The 20,412-nt window shown below is 42.3% G+C and overlaps 1 protein-coding gene and 1 pseudogene across 1 annotated transcript in view; one reads left to right on the top strand and one right to left on the bottom strand.

Moving 5' to 3' along the window:
* Positions 1–2,951: 2,951 nt before the first annotated feature.
* LOC106607071 (melanin-concentrating hormone receptor 1 pseudogene) lies at positions 2,952–4,028 on the bottom strand (annotated as a pseudogene).
* A 1,947-nt stretch (positions 4,029–5,975) lies between these two features.
* Positions 5,976–20,412, top strand: part of LOC106607067 (growth factor receptor-bound protein 2) — a 42,382-nt gene continuing 27,945 nt past the window's right edge. The window contains exons 1-2 of the mRNA XM_014203643.3: positions 5,976–6,183; positions 7,462–7,769. Coding sequence (XP_014059118.1) covers positions 7,692–7,769 — 78 coding nt within the window. The 5' untranslated portion in view covers positions 5,976–6,183; positions 7,462–7,691. The remainder of the gene's footprint in view (positions 6,184–7,461; positions 7,770–20,412) is intronic.

The raw sequence follows: 20,412 nt of genomic DNA, 5'->3' as shown, positions 1-20,412 counted from the left end.
GACGTGGGTCTCTTGATTTTGGCCGGTGTGGACAGATCCAGAAACTAATCTACCACCAGTTTATGGGATCCAGAGTCTGGTCGGACAATTTTTCATGCCACTATGTCACTCCAGACATTTCATGTGTTGTCACGGGTGATTCGCTTCGACAACCGTGATACAAGACCAGGCCGGCGTCAACAAGACAAGCTGGCAGCAATCAGAGAGGTTTGGCACAAGTGGGTGGACCGCCTGCCACTCATCTATAGCCCAAGTCCACGCACATGCAACAACCACCATGTATTGTCCAACATGTGCATGAGAACACACAAAATGTAACCACCATTGATTGACAGATTGTGAACATTTTAATGTTTTTGTTATTGTTAGTACTACTGTTATTATTACTGTTCTTTAATGTGTTCAGACATTCATTTTGTAATATGGTAAAGTTTTCATGTGTAGTTTTGGGCCTATGTCCTTTCTTTACTAATAAGATCATACCGGTCAGTGCTAGCTGTGCCACCAGAGATTCTGGGTTCGAGCCCAGGCTCTGTCGCAGCCGGCCGCGACCGGGAGGCCCAGCGTCGTCCGGGTTAGGGGAGGGTTTGGCTGGCAGGGATATCCTTGTCTCATCGCGCACTAGTGACTCCTGTGTCGGGCCGGGTGCAGTGCACGCTGACCAGGTCGCCAGGTGTACGGTGTTTCCTCCGACACATTGGTGCGGCTGGCTTCCGGGTTGGATGTGCATTGTGTCAAGAAGCAGTGCGGCTTGGTTGGGTTGTGTTTCGGAGGACGCATGGCTCTCGACCTTCACCTCTCCCGAGTCCGTACGGGAGTTGCAGCGATGAGACAAGACTGTAACTACCAATTGGATACCACGAAATTGGGGAGACAAAAGGGGTAAAAAAAAAAGAAAAGAAAAAGAAGACCATCACAAATCCATTACCACAGGAAAAGTCAACAGACGCCTCGGTTAGTATCTGTGCCTGCCTAATAGTGCATATGTATGTTCTGATTACCTTCGCACGCACGCATGCACACACACACACACACACTACTGCCTTTATCATTTACATATTACATAATGAGAATACCAAAAGGAAAGGCCCATGATACTAATATTGTAAATATATAATATTTACATACACTGGAAGTTCTACTATGTTTGAATCCCCGAGCTGACAAGGTACAAATCTGTCATTCTGCCCCTGAGCAAGGCAGTTAACCCACTGTTCCCCGGGCGCCGAAGACGTGGATGTCGATTAAGGCAGCCCCCCCACACTTCTCTGATTCAGAGGGGTTGGGTTAAATGTGGAAGACACATTTCAGTTTAAGGCATTCAGTTGTACAACTGACTAGGTTTCCCCCTTCCCCTTTCCCTTTATATCGAGTGCTGAACTTGTATGAGAAACCCTCAGTTGTTATCACTATTTCTGCAGCCTATACTAGGACAGCTCTTAATTCCAAAAGCACTTGTGTACATTGCAGTAGGATATTGCTTTCATCTGGGTTTTTCCTTTGGTCATGGCCATTTTGAGTTACTGAGTGAAATTAAATACTTGATGTGCATTATTAATGTATTTGTACGCTGGTGCAGTGTTGTGGTTCCATAAATGAGAAGTGAACCAGGATCCATTTTAATACCACTAATGAGTTGGTAAACCGCGGTCAAAAATTGGATTCCCTTCACATTTTGATTTGCTTTACCTCCATTTTACTCCTCACACATACATACAAGTGCAAAGTATTGTCAAATTAGTACTACATTTATTTGATTGAACACCAATTCATGTACTTTATTTCTGGACAGTGTTGGAAGGGAATCCAATTTTCCTGGGAATGTAATAACAATAGTAATGTATGGGTGTCTGGGTTTGAGAGCGGCAGAGTTCAATATTGTATTTTCCTCCTTCTAAAGCAAGCCATTACTACCCTACAAATGGTTCATTTCCAGTCCAGTGATAACTTTGCCCTTTTACAAGATTACCAGCAGATAACCTGCCTGTCTTCTACAGCAGCCATCAGGTAAAATATTGCTTTGTTAGGACAGAGTGCGTTTTCCTCTTTTATGTGTGCTTCCCCTTCTCTGAGAATAAGAGCTCTTCACAAATACACAAAATGCACTCTAGCACAGACAGTTCTGCTGCTACTGTATTGCATTGGGTTTTTCTTACGTCTCATGCTTTAATTCTTTATTGTAACATCTAGAAATCCCTTTGGATCAATTGCAGTCATTCAACACTGTATGGTGCATCAGAACATTATTATTTTCCCAACGATAACAACATAGAGGTTTCCTTGGTGATCACAGACATTACATGGTAATAGACGGGCTGCACATATTCAATATTATATTCAATATTACAAAATGACTAAGGACAACATATTAGTTGACGTCAAAATCCCATTCAAAGATAGCACACAATAATACATCAATATGTCACAACTTTCTCAATGATCACAGTCATCACACAGGTTCCAGTATAGACATAGATTACATTACGACAAGGTGTGGTTTCCCTGCATCTCAGATCACCGACTGGACGGACCAATGACAGAATCACAGGATATCACATATCTACACAGAAACCTGCAGTGGAAATCTGTCAAATGGGATTATCATCAAAGAAAACGAAATACAAATTGTTACCACTTGAAACAGAACTGCAAAATAGTGTTATTGATAACTGTGGGCTGACTTCCTTTTATAAAAGTTCATATTGTTACTAATAGCCTACAGTTCAATTGCCAACTGAATACTAGTACAAAGTCCCTGTATTCACAGTTCCTTCATGGGAGCATGATAGGATAGGATTAATAGGATGAAGTTGAATGTCCCTGTGGGGAAAAGTGTCTTATAAACACAGTACTGCTGTGTACAAAATAGATACTGTACACACTCAGCATACTACATACATTGCACGTTAACCCTGTCATACACATTGGGAGCATGACTGTCTGATGGGGGCACCACTTCCCGCTGAGCTGAGAGAGAGCCCAGATTCATGGAACTAGGGCTGAGGGATGGGGCTGGGCTAGGGCTCCTGACTCAGTGCTCAGCCACAGTGACAGGCAGCATGTTGTGTACTAGTAGGTCTCTGGAGGACTGAGACCGATGATTACACTCAGGGTCCAGTCTCAGACTCACACTGCCGTCAGCCATGACAGAGTTCAACCTGAAGACCCGATTGTTTGGCCGGATGGCCACAATGAACTGCCTCTTAAAGGTCTCACTCAGCACGATGTAGAGGTATGGGTTGATGCAGCTGTTAGCGTAACCCATGCTGATGGCAATGTTGTAGACATAGAGGAAGGCAAAGCTGGGCCTCTGAACCCCCAGGTGGGCCAGCTGCAGGATGTAGTACGGAGCCCAGCAGATGAAGAAGGCCAGGCATATAGCCACAGCCATACGGGTCACCTTATGTGTACGTACTCTCAAGCTGCTCTGGGGCAGGGGGGCCACCGTGGCAGACATGTTCTGGAGGATCTTGAAGAACACCACGCAGATGACGACCAGAGGCAGGGCGAAGGCCAGCACAAACTGGTAGAGGGTAAACCAGTAGGTGTCAGTGGCTGGATTGGGAAGCAGGAGGCCACAGCCCACTGAGCCGTCCCCTCGGGGCATAAGGCCAGCATACATCCACACGGGAGTGATGGAGACCAGGGAGAGCACCCACACCAGCCCCACCGCAGCCCCCAGCGGATGGGATGGACCGTGGCCAGGTAGCGGTCCAGAGTCATGACGGTGAGGATGTAGGTGCTCACTATCTGGCTGTTGGAGTCCAGGGCGGTTATGACCATGCACGTGATGTCACTAAAGCACCAGGAACCGTTGCCCAGGAGCTGGTGGATGAGGAAGGGCATGCCCAGGAGGAGGGGGGGTCCACTAAAGACAAGCTGAAGATGAAGATGTCCGGCACTGTCTGCTACGCTCGGAACTTGGTCTTCTTCACAATGGTGTAGATGACAATGCAGTTGCCAATAATCCCAAAGAAGCAGATGACACCGAAAATGCTGGGCATTAGGACGTTGTGGTAGGGCACATAATTTTCTGTAAGTATGACAGGAAAATTACATTCAGTCTCATGTTGCAGTGTCATTCAGACAGGTGTTCGCTTGCATACAGTAAGTCTTGATTTTTACTAACAGTATAATGTCACTCCTGGCTGCTACATCACAAAGATCAAAGACTCCAAACTAATCCTCAGAGATGGGAGCTGTCAACTCATGTGGTGCTGATATTCATGGATAATTATAAACTGGGTGGTTCAAGCCCTGAATGCAGTTGTATATCAGATGGTATCCCAGGGGAATGACAGAACATGTATTTTTGCTGTTTTAATTACGTTGGTAACCAGTTTAAAATAGCAATAAGGCACCTTGGGGTTTGTAGTATTTGGCCATATACCACACCTCGGCCCTTGTTTAATTAAACCACGCGTTTACATTTAATAATTTCATTCAAATGTAAAGTAAAAGTCATAGGACTAAATTCCCAGGATAACATTGAATTCATTAACATGGAGTTTACATTATAACATTCATGCATGAAATCAGGAAAATCACAGGCTACCTGCTGGACTTTCGGGTGAGTTGTATGATGGGAGAGACGTCTGAGACCAGTTCTCATTCGATACATTTTCGAAGTCCATTTCGAAGTTAGACAAAGCTCAACAAAAGGATGGGCTCTGAATGAAAAATGATGTGAAAACAGGCAAATAACGTAGGCCTAATTACCATCAGAGTAGACTATAGAAATAAATATTCAGTCATCAGTAGGCTATACTATTATTGTACTGCTTGGCTACTGTCAATAAAACCCACTGCATGCTCAAACAGATGCAGTCGAATAGTGAAAAGTATTATTTCATAGTGGCAAGAATTGTTGTAATGACATCAAAATATATTCGGGAAATTCCTTGTCCTCATCACAGTCTCAAAAATATAAAACAATGCAAAAATAATAATAATAATACTTCTCAGGTGAAACATTTGTAACTACTCAACATTCTTTACAACCCGAATTGTAAACATCTTAGACCCAAAGAAAGGCACGGGCGCCCTTGTCTATGCTGTGCACTGTAATTATTGGTGATGAACCAGGCTCCAATTATTCTAGTACATCAATTAATCAATCAATCAAAGTGGAGACGGGGTGAATTTGTACAAACTGACCTTTTCCTGCTCCTATTTCTGTAGCCTCTCCTCAAAATCCAATTGGTCTTCTTCTATCTTTACACCAGTAGTGTTGCTAATCAAAGCACTCCATCACACAAGAATACTTCTTGAAAGAGAGCCTGTGAGGTTTACAGTGATGTGCCTTGCCAACATTTCATATGGTGGCTTCGCATCCTACCCTATATGGTAGAGAAAAAGAGGAGGGGTACATAGAGACACGTAGTGACAACTGATTTTACATCGTAGCAATAATAGGCTATGTGTGATACCAGTTAGTAAGTGCCTGAGTGCACAATTAACACAGCGCCACTGTCAAGATTGATGCCCGTTTGTGATGGCACTGTTTGTTGGATTGACAACAACTAAGGGGAAAAAAAACGTGCCACAAGGATAGGGGGACATTGACAATACTTCTAAATGTTCGCTATTTGTATTCCAATCATTAATTTCCTTGCCTTTCGTCCCATGACACCATGGTGTAAGCGTTGTTATTTTGTGTGTAGACCGTAGTGGACACCATTTGCCACTAGGTGACGCACTTTCCTATGTTTTCACCATCTAACTTGCTATGTAACAGAAATGTGTTTTAAATAGTACAACAGTTTAATCTATATTGCCTATTGCAGCATCAGGCATACCAAAGTTATGTGACAGACAGAGATACATATATTTTCGCTGTACTTTTCTTTCGCTGTACATTTTTTTTAGAGCAATGCAACCATAGAATTTATGCAGCTAGTTATCAGGTGAAAGTATCGCGATAGATGGTCCAGTGGATCGCAAGCGAGACCCTTGGGCTGGTCAGACACCCTGCTCACAGCGCGAGGCAGGAGCCGAAGCAGCAGCAGCACCCGAAGCATCTGGAAGGAAGCGGAAATAAACGTCGCTGGCTAGTTTGGGTTTAAGCAAAAACAGACGTATTTTGTACATTTACCTCCACTAACAAAACAATAAAGGGTGGATTCTAAACAATAAGGACATTTGATCAAGCAAGAAGTTTACATTTCACAGCTAAACTGGCGGGTGAGTTTTTGTCTCGTTCTACAGAATACGAAGCAAAGGCTAGCCAGCCAGCCAGCTACAGTACCCGCTAGCATACGAAAGTATTTTCTTCGTTTTTTGCTTTGGTTAGGCATATTAGCTAGCTACAGTACTATAGCTATCTGCTTGCCATGCAGTTTTTCCTAGAAACGACGAATTCACATGCATAACTGTACACAAACATTTTAACCTGGATATTAAACAAATAACTATTAGCTAAATAGGTTGGTGTTTTTTTATGTGTGTTTGTTGTTACTAGTAGCTAGCTAAATAACCGGCTAGCTTTTTCGTTTTGGCTAGTTGCTAGCTAACGTTAGCTTCCTCTTTCAGATGTCTAGCGTTTGAACTGGCTCATAGCTCTAATTCAAAACAGCTGAAAACGGTGTTTCACAATACAACCAAAATAAGTGAATTTAGCTACTGTAACACTAGTGCAAATGTAGTAGAATTGGCTATATCACTGGCCCTAATGTGGGTACCTAACGTTAGTTAGTTAACTGACTTGCCTACAAGTGGAAGCTCTGTCACAGATGGAAACAAACTGATAACGAGAGTTGCCAGAAAGCCTCCCATAAACTTGAATGATCAAATAATAACCTAGAAAGATGTTAACCAACTAGCTAGCTAGTCACTTAATATAACGTACTTCGCATGGTTGGTAAGTAAGCCTGGGTAGTGACCTACGTAGCGGAAAGTATCGAATTGATGCAGAAATTGTATATTCCAGTGCGGGTTTTGATTGTTGTGTGTGTGTATCAAGCAGGCTAAGAAATGTTTAGTAAACAACGAATCTGATTGGAGAGATAGTAAACCACTTCGTATGAGGCATGTTGCACTACAACAAGTAATGTTAGCTACAGACTTTAGCGCTCTCCCATTCCTTGACCCAACAATGGCCTGTCAAATATTGGCCAACCACTAGTGTGGATTTAATTCTGACATTGGTACAGTTCGTTTTGCATTGCCAGGTGGGTTGAGATTTCACTTAAGGACCAATGGAATGGTCTAAAATTAATATACTCCGTCCAGCCATGCAAAATGAACACCACCCATCTCACTGCCGTTTGGTTTGTTTCTTATCAGCAGCATCAAATGTATCAAGTGCACACCCGAGAGATGTCAACTGTCTGCCTTCATCTCTTTTTAGAAGAACATCTGTCAATTTCAGTCCCATCATCATAGTGGTCGACCGACACAACATCCAGACATAAACAGAGACGCTAGATATTAATTTGTGGCATGTTTCTCCTTTTTATGCAGATACCTTCTGTGAGCTTTATGTGAGGATCCAGCCCTAAAGGAACGGGTCATAGACGGGAGGAGCGACTCGGAGCAAGCAACCGATCACGGAATTCTTGAACTGTGTTTTTTATATTGACACTACTGGTCTCCACACATCAACGACAGGGAATAAAACAGCATTCACCCTGACTGACTCTAACAAGTACCCTAAACCCACGGTTATACACAGTTATCCAACAACCAGTACCATGGAGGCAATTGCCAAATACGATTTCAAAGCCACTGCTGACGACGAGTTAAGTTTTAAACGTGGGGAAGTTCTAAAGGTAGGATGAGTGCATTTTTTTATCTTCAAATTAATTAATTGCAAGGCTTGGTAACTGCTAGTTATCTGCTTTAAAGGATTGTATAATTCACCTGATCGAAGGTTGTTAATGTACTTGTATTTTTACCGGCACATCAAATTGCTGTTCTGGGAGCATATGCCCCTCAATTGTCAAGAAAAATTACATTTGAATTACACAAACAAGTTTTTCTATTGTAAACCAGGTACAATAAAATGTTTGTCATGGAAAATCTCAAAGACCTTATCGCCCCACGTCTGGTAAATAACAGTAACACAACAGTTTATTTGTCAGAGTTGTTGCCTTCTGCAATGTTCCTCTTTGCACTTTCTTTCCTCAGCCTTTTCTTCACACACAGTATAGTATCGGTATCTAAAGCTACACCTTATTCAATGAATAAGCCAACATCACAGTACGTTCAATACAAGGTTTAGGCCTAGTAGAGTGATAGGGCTCCACGCAGGGAACACAAGGTCTTTGCGGATGGGTTTATTTCACTGTATTGAAATGCCAATCCTGCAACTTCTCTAATCTTACACAACCTGGGGCCAATGGATCACTTCAGACAGCCATCTTACTCAAAGCCTCACTCTCAGGCTCCCTGAAAAGAGCTCAGTCCATTTTCAGAGCTTGATCATCACAGGACTGCAAGATATTAGGGGGGGGGAAATGATATGCAAGTGCTCTGGGATTTAAATGTAATCATCATAATCCCTCTGAATGTCAATGGGTTTTAGGTAAAGGGGGTAAATTTACCGCCTAAGCACACCAGCTATCATATGTTTTATCTGATTTCCGTGTCAAACGATTATGTGTATGTGTAGCAAATGGAGCTAAACCTCGCCCTTGCTAGCAACTACATGTTTGTAAGATTCTGTACACTTTAAATCCTTTGAACTATTTATGGCATTCTGTGGTGTTTTGTGTGGCTATTAGCAGTCGGTACACCCCATCAGAATGCCTCATGCACTATTTGTGTATTAATGTCATGGATGAATGTCAACAGAGATGTTTCCCCCTCTGGGACACTTGATGAACATAACACACCAGTGCAAACCGTCCCTGTTCTTACACCATAATAGCGGTGTGTGTTGACAGGCAACAGGTACCCACCCGCCTCGCATGCAGTTGGAGAGGACACTGCTGTTGAAACAGTATCAGTAGTCATCTCCCACTTATTTTTAAAACCCACCCAGTCTCTTCAACATGAGTCACACTCAGAAAATATGTTCTTGGGTAGCTCAATTATGGGTTTTAAAGCATAGTTAAGTAATGCTTAAAGCTAGTTAAGCACAGTGGTCTCTTACACAAGACCCCTATAACCACAGAAACACAATACTCTTCATTTCAATTCTAATGTTATTTGTCACATGTGCCGAATACAAGTGTAGACCTTTTTTTTTCTTCACCTTTATTTAACCAGGTAGGCCAGTTTTGAACAAGTTCTCATTTACAACTGCGACCTGGCCAAGATAAAGCAAAGCAGTGTGACACAAACAACAGAGTTACACCTTACTGTGAAATGCTTACCTACAATGCAGTTCAATAGAGTTAATAAAATATTTACTAAATAAATTAAAGGGAAAAAATTCAATGAAAAGTAACACAATAAACTAACTATGAGGCTATATACAAGGGGGGCCGGTACCGAGTCAATGTGCGGGGTACAGGTTAGTCGAGGTAATTTGTACATGTAGGTAAGGGTAAAGTGACCATGCGTAGATAATAAACAGCGAGTAGCAGCAGTGTAAAAGGGTGGGGGTGTCAATGTAAATTGTCTGGGTGGCCATTTGATCAATTGTTCAGCAGTCTTATGGCTTGAGGGTAGAAGCTGTTAAGGAGCCTGGACCTAAACTTGATGTTCCGGTACCTCTTTTCGTGCGGTAGCAGAGAGAACAGTCTATGACTTGGGTGACTGGAGTCTTTGACAATTTTTTTAGGCCTTCCTCTGACATGCCTAGTATTTAGGTCCTGAATGGCAGGAAGCTTGGCCCCAGTGATGTACTGAGCCGTACGCAGTACCCTCTGTAGCTTTAGGACAGGTCCAACGCTGGGGTGACAAGGAATAGGCTAGCCAGAGAGATACTCCCGTCCCTCCTAGCCTCAGATGCCAGCGTGGTGCTGGGCCCCTGTGATCCGACATCCCCTTCGCCCCCAGCAGCACCGAGCTCTGCATAAATATTAATCAGAGAGCGAGGCGGCGAGCAGCTCGATGGCAGAACGCAAAACCTGCAGCACAGTGTGACTCTAAAATTCCTGCAGGAGTTGCGTAAGCCGCAGGCTAGACCGCCACGCGCCCACATGGCCTCGGCACCATCATCGACAGAGATCAGAGAAAGACTCGTGGAATACTGGTGTGAGCGAAGAGCCAGAATTAATTTTGATTGCATGGGCATCTAAAAAACATGTACTTGAAAGGTTCTCCCCCCAACAGTTTAATTTCAGCCCTCATCTAAGTGCTAACTTTGTAATAAGTAGGTCCTGCCATATGAGAACACGTCTCATTATATCTGTGGTAGAAATGTTTAAATGGCCTTGTCCATTCTGCCTCCCTTCATCCAGCCCTTCGTATGTGTCAGTAAGATCTTGAGTTCTCTCATGCCTCTTGAATATCATTACTTATAAATATGAAAAGGATTGTATGCAGACTAGGTGCAGTCAACTTTGCTTTTTAGTCTCTGGCAATGTATGAATTCATTTTGGCCTGTTTTTTGTCTTCGTACGTGGTTCGCTATGGGGTTTTGAAGAGGCCTTATCTCACCAGGGGGCTCTGGGGGAGAGAGGGCTCAGAAAGTAGAGCTACATATAAGGGTTCTTATGAAATTTGCATATCAGGAAGAAAAAAAATCGCAGCCAGAATCATTAGTGTTACTCTGAAAGAAGTTAACTTCTAGAAGTAGACAGCACGCTACCCAGAGTGAAATGTTTGTTGATTGGGCGATTCAGACAGTCTGTTTTTTACCCTTCCAAATCCATTTTTAATACTTGATCACATAAGATCCTCAACACGGAGAAGAACATTGTCAGCCTGTCTACCTTGCAGAGGCATGAGTTTGAATGTGAAAGGAGTATGCACTACCAGAGCATGGGGAGGTCTAGGGTTCATTGTCCTAGAGAATGTCTTTAAGTAAGTGCTTTTGGCTAGCCCCTCCTCCTGCTCTGTCCCTGGAACCTTGCATCTCATAATCCTGTCTCTGTGTGCTGCCTTTGTTCTTTGGCTGACATGTTTTGGATTCATTTTCTAGGAATCACCAGGGGGTCCTCAGAAGAATGATTGGGGCTTCTCACTTACGGGTGAATCCCATTTGAATTCAATCACTTTGACAGCATCCCTTTTTATTTAAACAACATTTTCCATACATGTTTGCCCTATTTGCATACCCCACCGCACCATGAGACATCCATGTCTTCATTACTGGAAAAGATAAGTAGTTGAGTTTGATATCATCTAAATCTCCAGGGGTGCGGTACTACTATGACTGACCGTGTAAAACAACACATTTCACTGCATCTGTCCAGTGTGTGACAATAAAAACCTATAAACAGGGTTGTCAAACTATTTAATAATTTAACATTTTTTTTTAAATAATACTAAATATAAATGCAACAATTTCTAAGATTTTACTGAGTTACAGTTCATAAGGAAACCACTCAATTGAAATAAATAAATTAGGCCCTAATCTATGGATTTCACATGACTGGGAATACAGATATGCATCTGTTGGTCACAGACACCTTAAAAAAAAAGATAGGCGTGAATCAGACCACCATTTGCCTCATGCAGTGCGACACCTCTCCTTTGCAGAGAGATGATCAGGCTGTTGATTGTGGCCTGTGGAATTTTGTCCCACTCCTCTTCAATGGCTACGTGAAGTTGCTGGATTTTGGCGGGAACTGGAACACGCTGTCATACACGTCAATCCAGAGCATCCCAAACTTGTTCAATGGGTGGCATGTCTTGTGAGTATGCAGGTCATGGAAGAGCTGGGACATTTTCAGCTTCCAGGAATTGTGTACAGATCCTTGCGACATGGGGCTGTGCATTATCAAGCTGAAATATTAGGTTTTTGCATGACAATGAGCCTCAGGATCTCGTCACGGTATCTCTGTGCATTCAAATTGCCATTGATAAAATGCAATAGTGTTCGTTGTCCGTAGCTAATGCCTGCCCATACCATAATCCACCATGGGGCACTCTGTTCACAATGTTGACATTCCTGCAGTCAGCATGCCAATTGTACGATCCCTCAATTTGAGACATCTGTGGCATTGTGTTGTGTGACAAAACGGCACATTTTAGTGTGGCCTTTTTATTGTCCCCAGCACAAGTTGTACCTGTGTGATGATCATGCTGTTTAATCAGCTTCTTGATATGCCACACTTGTCAGATGGATGGATTATCTTGGCAAAGGATAAATGCTCACTAACAGGGATGAAATACAAATTTGTGCACCAACATTTTTGAGAAATAAGCATTTTGTGCGCATGGAAAATTTCTTGGATCTTTTATTTCAGCCAATGATACATGGGACCAATACTTTACATGTTGCGTTTATATTTTTGTTGTGTAATAATTTTTTTTTTAAAAACCTTTTAACGCCTATCTAAAAAACGTAAACATTTTATTTTTAAAATATCCGCTTATGTTATAGCTTAGACCAGGGCTGCCCAACCTTCTTCCTAGAGATCTACAGTCCTGTGGGTTTTCAGTCCTACCCTAATTTAACACACCTGGTTATACTTATTAGCTGCTCAACAAGACCTTAACTAGCTGAATCAGATATGCTAAATTAGGGTTGGACTGAACCTACAGGACAGTAGATCCCCAGGAAGAGGGTTTGGCACCCTATTTTATATCTGAGGATTTTGTGTTGTGTCCACCATCGGTTGAGACACGCTCTTGGATACAGGGTGGGTTTCGTTTCAATTATAGAAATATAATTAATAGAATGGACCTATCCCTTCATACCACTGCAATTTAGCTGGTACACATTTTACATTTACATTTTAGTAATTTAGCAGACGCTCTTATCCAGAGCGACTTACAGTAGTGAATGCATACATTTCATGCATAAAAAAAAAAATGTTGTACTGGCCCCCCGTGGGAATCGAACCCACAACCCTGGCGTTGCACACACCATGCTCTACCAACTGAGCCACAGGGAAGCCGTTGCAATTGATATTTTAACTTTTTTAAACGTTTAACTTCTACCAAAAAGATGTCCATTCTACCAAAAATATGCGTTTTTAGATCATTGACATTTTAAGGTTAAAAGACAATGTTGAATTTTTTTTTTTATGAAATCACGGAATTATAAAATAGGTAGACAACCCTGTTTGTCAACTTTTTTTAAATGATATCAATCTCAACCGTTTATCTTTTCCAGTGATGAAGACATGGATGTTTCATAGTATGGCTGGGTATACAAAATAGGTGAACTTTAAGCACGTTTCTGTTGAAGGTTTTTGCATTCATGTCCAAGAAGTAACTTTCTGTGCAGTTCTGCAACGGGTAAATATGAATGGAAGGTTTTGTTTAAATAAAGAGGTGTGCTGTCAAAAAGTGATTGAATTCAAATGGATTTATTACCCTTTCATCATAATTGCCTTTGTTATGGGAATGAGTGCAGGGGGTGAGCTGACTGGGAAAGAGGGGTCATTAACAGAACAGTGCCGAGCAAGCTCCACATTCGGAGACGGGATGGTCGCCCTATTTAGAGCAACACCCCCCAGAACAGCAGTTTTTCTGCAGTAGCAGTGACTTGCCAATGTCACTCACTGAGGTTTTCCCTTCAGAGTCGTTCACAGAAATAGAGGGGAGACAGAATCTGAAATGGGGAGGCGGTGCTTGGTTGATGGCTACCTCATCTGGCACCACCAGGTTTGAGGGGAACCGTAGTCCGTTCACTTGACAAGTCTCCCTTTCTCCAACTATCACTCTTAATTTCTTACCCCCCCCTTCCTCACTCTACTGATAGCAGGGCGTATGTCTGAATGTTCTCCCCTCCAGATTACTCTTCTGTGGGACATGACAGAACATGCCCATATTCTCTCTCCATCCCCCATAATGCCCACAGGCGCCTCACATCGTGGCATGTTTAGCATGTAGGCTAAACCACGAAATGAAGCTGAGCGCACCAGCTTCCGTGTGATGGACTATTTTCGGCTGCTTTTGTTTAGCAAGTTTTTTTTTGGGGGGGGGGGCGTGTATTGGTGAGGCATAACTTTAATTGACTGCAATGCAAATGCCATTGCAGAGTTTACTACATGTGCAATGCACATACGATGATGTCTAAGATTGTGTTTTCAGTCTTTGCCATCCGCCTAAACATTGAAGGCCGCTTGGAGCAACCACTATTTGCTAAAATGGGTTTTTCTTCAGACCAATTGTTCCCCTGAGGTAAGGTAATCATCAAAGAGTACCGAGCATAACTGGATTATTACACTTAAAAAGATTAATCCAGGGGTTGTGTTCTGCCTTTTGGCAAGCTGCCGTTCCATATCATTGTGACTGTTTGAGGTTGGCCGCTTTCTATTTGAGGAGAGTGGGATTTGTCCTTTTTAGGTTTGGCCTGCTCCCAAACTAGCAGGGCTGAGAGTCACTAGTTGCAAGGTAGAGTTGGTCACATTTTAAATGGCCTGCTACATGGCTAGTGCTCAAGATGGACCTTTTTTGTCTGCCTTATGTCTCAAACAGCAGTGTGATCATTTCTGTGTACAGAACAATCACTTCAGATAGTCGACTTATTGTATGACTGGTTCTACGGCACAGAAAGGAAATTAACACATAAATAGGCCTGGTGTGAATCTTAACCTCAACTCCTCCAAATAGCCTGTTTTAATGGATAATAATTTGGTGGGTGCTTTGTCATTGGTTGGTTTTGTCTGTCAAAGTTGGCACTTGCTGGCCAAGACTGCTGCTTCCATTCAGTCTGGACATTTTGATATGTGATAGAGCATCAGTCAGTTTAATTTTAGGGTATCATATCAGACAGCTGTCAGTGTGATATTTTAAAAATGGGAAGGGAAACTAGGTAGCTCAGCCATTCTGTTTCCAAAGTCTGTGCAGTTTTATGCAAATTGTCATGTTCACATACTGTAGAGTAGACTGAGTAGTCTTGTGATTGATTGACAAAGGTCTAGCCTACGCCTACATACCTACATTAATCTATTTGAAGGTATTTATCATGATAATGTGTAACTTTCACCTCTTTAAAGCTTAGTATCTGTTTCTTCTGTCTACTGAATTATTAAACCCAGTTTAGTTTGCATGCAGGGTATTGCATTCAATAATCCATCCAAGATTGAGTATCAGTGTCTGAGGCACGCTTCTCTCAACATCTATCTCCAGTACTGCCTGCTAGTGCTAAGCCTAAGCATCTCTGCTTTCGAGACAAGGGTCTCTCTCACGAGAGGATGGCCTGTGTTGAGGCTTTGTTTATTCAAAGTCGCCTTAAGTGCACCGGCATGGAGAAATGTGGTGTTTGTATTCTATTTTCTATCCCCCCTCCACCACACAGGAGCATCTGTTGAGCCCTTGTTTCACACAATGTGTCGTCTCTGTGTCACCTCTCTCTCGGTGTGTCACTGTTAGTCTCTGGGTGGCTGAAGCCTAGACTGTAAGAGTCTCTGTCCTCTGAACAAGATTGTGAGTTGGCCCTCTCAAACCAGAAGCTTTGCTGTCATGTCAGTGCCTACAGTCTGGTGGTGTAGCTGATGAAAGAAAGGGTTGTATATGTCAGTGATTGATAAACTGTATGTCAATCACGGGATATCAACTGAAGGCCTCTTCAAGTTGAAATAGGATTCTTAATCCAAACAGTTGCGAAGATGGTTAGCGACTAGCTGGTGCCACACAGCAATTTATTTCAACCTCCGCCTGCTTTTAGAAAAGACCCTTTACATAACTAAAGCTCCACCATCGATGGTATGAAAGGGGTGGGATTGGAATGTAACATGCATTAATCGCCTCATGCTGCTGCTGCTGTGTAAGCCTTTTGTTGTGTTTCATAAACATGACAATGTATTTTTACAGAAATATAAATCATTCTATAATCCAGATTCAAAAGATCGACTCTGTGAAATCAAGATATCTTTAACCCTCTTTCCCTCAGTATTCAGTCAGAAGGTTCTGTGTGTGAATATGACAGCAGTCACTTTGGATTATTAGTTTGCGTTACTGATTTCTCTCGCTAGAATGCAATGTCTGGTTGAATAATTAAGGTGCACTAAAGCCCATGCTATTTGTATTTCTTGGAGCTGGTCATGATTTTTACATGTTTCCTGAAGGCCATTATTGTCTTATTACGTGGTGCTCTTGGGAGCTCTTTCCATTGCCTGAAAAGAGGGAAGTAAGACATAAACTGGTTCTATTTCTAGAACTGACAAAAAGTCAGTGTTTTTACCATGATTGAGCTGTTGGAAAGTTTGGTGGAAATTAGTCTGTGCATGCATTTTGTGTGTGAATGTATATGTAGCCTATTTGTGATCTCTTTGATGTTACCCTTTCAATGTGTTTCCCTTCATGTGTTTTCTGAGAGAGACTGTAAGAACACTGCTGACCTGCAAAATGACTTACATTTTTTTTCCTTAATTAACCAAACCCTGACCCTAACCCTTAACCTAATTTGAACAAATTCTGAAATTAAATATCGGTTTGCAGGTCAGAAGTGACCGCATAGCTTTTTCAGTGTTTTCTGTGTGATGAGTGGTTATAGCCACTCATGTGACCTGCCTTTGATTCTGACCACAGTGGGGATGTGTGCAGTGTGTGGTCCTGTTGGTTTCACATTGTGTTGAGCATTCAGGTTGCACTGTTCCTCGGCCTCTACCTCTGACTCACACAGCTGATTGACCAGCCAGGGCTCTTCTAATTTGCAGCCCTGAGTCACACACCAAAATGTATCCCTCTTATTTGTTACACGCACAGACTAAGCGGACAATCACATTCTGACAGCAACAATGGCTGAAATGATCCTACAAAAAAAAGGCTTTTTTTCTACTCTTTTTTTTTTTCTCGCTCTGTTTAGCTTACTAAGAGTTTTCTCAGGTGCTTGATGGTAGTCTTGGCCCTGAATTATACTGTCTACATTAGGCTAACTGTAACTGAAGAACATGTACCTCATATAGACATCTTTGTCTGTGTGTGTGGTGTTGCACAATGTTTCTTTCTGCTTATCAGTAAATGGCGTACACAACAGAGCTGTAACTCCTACCTTCCTGTTTTTATTAAACATACATTTTAAAGCTGTTAGATACTCCTTAGTTTGTGTAGAGTTTCTTTACATATTAACCTAAATAGTCAAGTGTTAATAGAATAATCTTAGCCCACACTAAAATGTACGTAGCGAATATGAAAAATATCTGGTTAATTTTTTCTTCACATTGTGCTGATTGGCTTAGTTTCACAATGTGTCATGTGATTTTGCATCAGCGTTATGAAGGGGAAGGAACTCATTTTAGTTTTGGGGGGTTTCAAAAAATTCTCCTTTGGGTTAGGGTTTAAAATGATACTCTAATCTCAATATGACGAGATCTGCTTGACAGTTGTCATTTTACATCTCAGTTGGAAAGGAGGCCTATTATATCTCATGCCGTTATGGGATTGGAATCAAAAGATGGGGCCTCTGCCTCTGACAATGGAACTTAAGGCCCCCTATTCTTTATGCTCTTGGCTAGTTCTCCTTTGAGAAGCATGAATGCAGCCAGTGATTTTTCAGATCTATTTGTACAGCAAAAGACAGCCCTCTATTTGAGAACCAGAGTGCCATTATAATGCGGCCAATTCCATATTGTAGAAGCAGTGAGCTGTAAATCTCCTTTTTTATCTGCCCTATATGTTTTTCCTATGGGCACCTCAAGTCAGTCATGCCATATGGCAGGGCAGCCAATACCTCATTACTGTGCTCTTCTAGCACAACGGAAGCTAAGGCTACATGAGCCATGATGCCAGATGCATCCAGTCAGTGTATGTCGTGAAATAAAAATGTTACTCATTTTTAAAGTCATTTTATAGTTTTTAGGCTATACTGTACATTTACTCACCCATCTCAAATCATCCACCGTTACAAAAAACTCCTGAGGGGAATAGCCTAGTAGTGTTTAGGTTTGTGACTTGAGTAACTTCTTGTGTCGTGTATTACATAGGAGCCTCATTTCTAAACGTTGCATACATTTCTGCGTGCGCCATGTCTGACAAGTCTGCGTGTGTACAAAAATATTGAGATTGATAAACTTGGAGCATGCCATACATTTATGATTTTTACCCCTTTTTCTCCAAAATTTTGTGGAATCCAATTGTCTCATCGCTGCAACTCCCGTACGGACTCGGGAGAGGCAAAGGTTGAGAGCCGTGCGTCCTCCTAAACACAACCCAACCAAGCCGCACTGCTTCTTGACACAATGCACATCCAACCCGGAAGCCAGCCGCACCAATGTGTCGGAGGAAACACCGTACACCTGGCGACCTGGTCAGCGTGCACTGCGCCCGGCCCGCCACAGGAGTCGCTAGTGCGCGATGAGACAAGGATATCCCTGCCGGCCAAACCCTCCCCTAACCCGGACGACGCTGGGCCAATTGTGTGCTGCTCCATGTGCCTCCCGGTCGCGGCCGGCTGCGACAGAGCCTGGGCTCGAACCCAGAATCTCTGGTGGCGCAGCAACACTGTGATGCAGTGCCTTAGACCTCTGAGCCACTCGGGAGGCCCCGCGCATGCCATACATACTCATGTTTCACTTATAAACCAGACCTGCACCGTGAATGAACAATAAAACTGACTGGAAAATGTCCTCCATTCACCTTTTATGGTGACAATAACGCACTTTATTTGCTGTATAATTTGGCACTTTTGAATTAGGCCATGGCAGTTTGGTAAAAAAAAGCAGCAATTGCGTTTTTGATCACATTTCTGTAGATGTGTGGGCAGAATGTTCTGCAGACAACATGCATCCTGCCTGTGCATATTTTGAAACATTGGTTGTATGTTGGAATCAATTTAAATGTAGGCTACAGTCCACACTTCTATACAAACAACGAGTTGTTAAATATTTTGTTTATCAATAAATTGTTTCCATGTCCTGCCTTGGTATAGGCTCTGAGATTAAATAGGTTTATGATGTCATGCTCCTATCGCACAGCAATACTGTAGCCTACCCATACTGTCAAATATTTTACATAAGCTACCGGTCTATTTACTGTGTTGGCAGAATGTTAATGTATGCTGTATTTAGAAAAGGACTGTGACGACAGTTTCTGAAAGAGAATATAATGGCAAATTGTTGTTCACCTGTTAAATTCGTCTGTAGGCTATAAACTGCGCTGCCTGTGGAATCACGTACAGCAGAACTTGAAATGCATGGCTTTTCTATTCACTTATGTTCAATTGAATGAGTGATGTGCATGGTAGTTTGTTGTATTCAGGAATATGAACCCATCACGGCCAGAAAAGGTGAGGAATTTATTCTGTTATGAGTCCTATGTCGAATTATTTTAGATTACAAAAATATAAAACACTAGAGCTGTATTCGAATGCTCATACTAACTGCACTAACTGTACTATTTGTGACTTTAAATTGAGTATGTAGTATGCTTATAGGTCATAGTATGGATATAGTTAGTATGCCAAAAGTTCCCGGATGTTGACCTAAATTCGCCAAAATACGAAGTATGCGAGCAGTGGACACTGCGTGCTTTTAGGGCCCATAATGCGATTCTTCAGAAAATGGGCATGCTAGCCAGTTAGCTTGGGTGCTTGACTGCCGTGAGGTCAGAACGCCCGGATCAACCCTACTCCTCAGCCAGAGCATCCAGTGTGCGCTCTGAACGCTCCGAGAACGATACGCTCTGAATTTACAAATGGACAATCTGACAATGCTCTGGATTTACGAACGCCCAGAGCGCACTCTGGCACTTGAGATTGAATTTAGGAACACACCCGAAATCGTAAAATGTTTAGCTAGTAATTTCTTATGCTAGCAAGAGGTTGCATAGCAACAGCATCAACTTCCGGTAGACAGGCGATGCGCTAGTACGCTCAACTGAAAGGATACCGTTTGTTTACAGTATACTAAAATGAACTAATAGTATTTAGTGTGTACATACTCATTAAGTATGGAGTATACAATATGTTAGTATGTGTATTCGAACACAACCTAGATTTTCTCTATTCTCACTAACGGCAAATGGCTGCATTTTGTTATTGGGCTATGTTTTTTTTGACGTAAGTGTGTCATCCTATATCCCATTTGCACAAAATACTTACTTGCCTGCTTGCAATACAATACTTCAACCACTAGAAGAAGTGCGTACGCATGGTCCAAAGTTTGCATGGAGGAAAGGACATCCTCACATCAAGTTCAGTTTTTATAAACTGGCGCTCTCACGCTTTTGGGGTATATAAAAGAGGTTTATAAAATACATATTTCTCAGTCCCATTTTACACAACAATTTCTGAGAGATATTGCATCCTATCTTTAGACCTAAGCACTGGGAAAGTGGCTGGATGTTACCTTTTCTTATTGCTTTGTATCCAATCACGTCTTAGGTTATCAAGACAACCTGACGTCATGCAGCCCTGATATGAGCTCCAGTCAGGCGGTGCTCCACTTTCGCTCCCATAAAGCAGCA

This window comes from Salmo salar, chromosome 06, assembly GCF_965601325.2.
Source record: "Salmo salar chromosome 06, fSalSal1, whole genome shotgun sequence".
Taxonomy (NCBI): domain Eukaryota; kingdom Metazoa; phylum Chordata; class Actinopteri; order Salmoniformes; family Salmonidae; genus Salmo; species Salmo salar.
The sequence above is the reverse complement of the archived record's forward strand: the minus strand, read 5'-3'. Positions and strand labels throughout refer to the sequence as shown.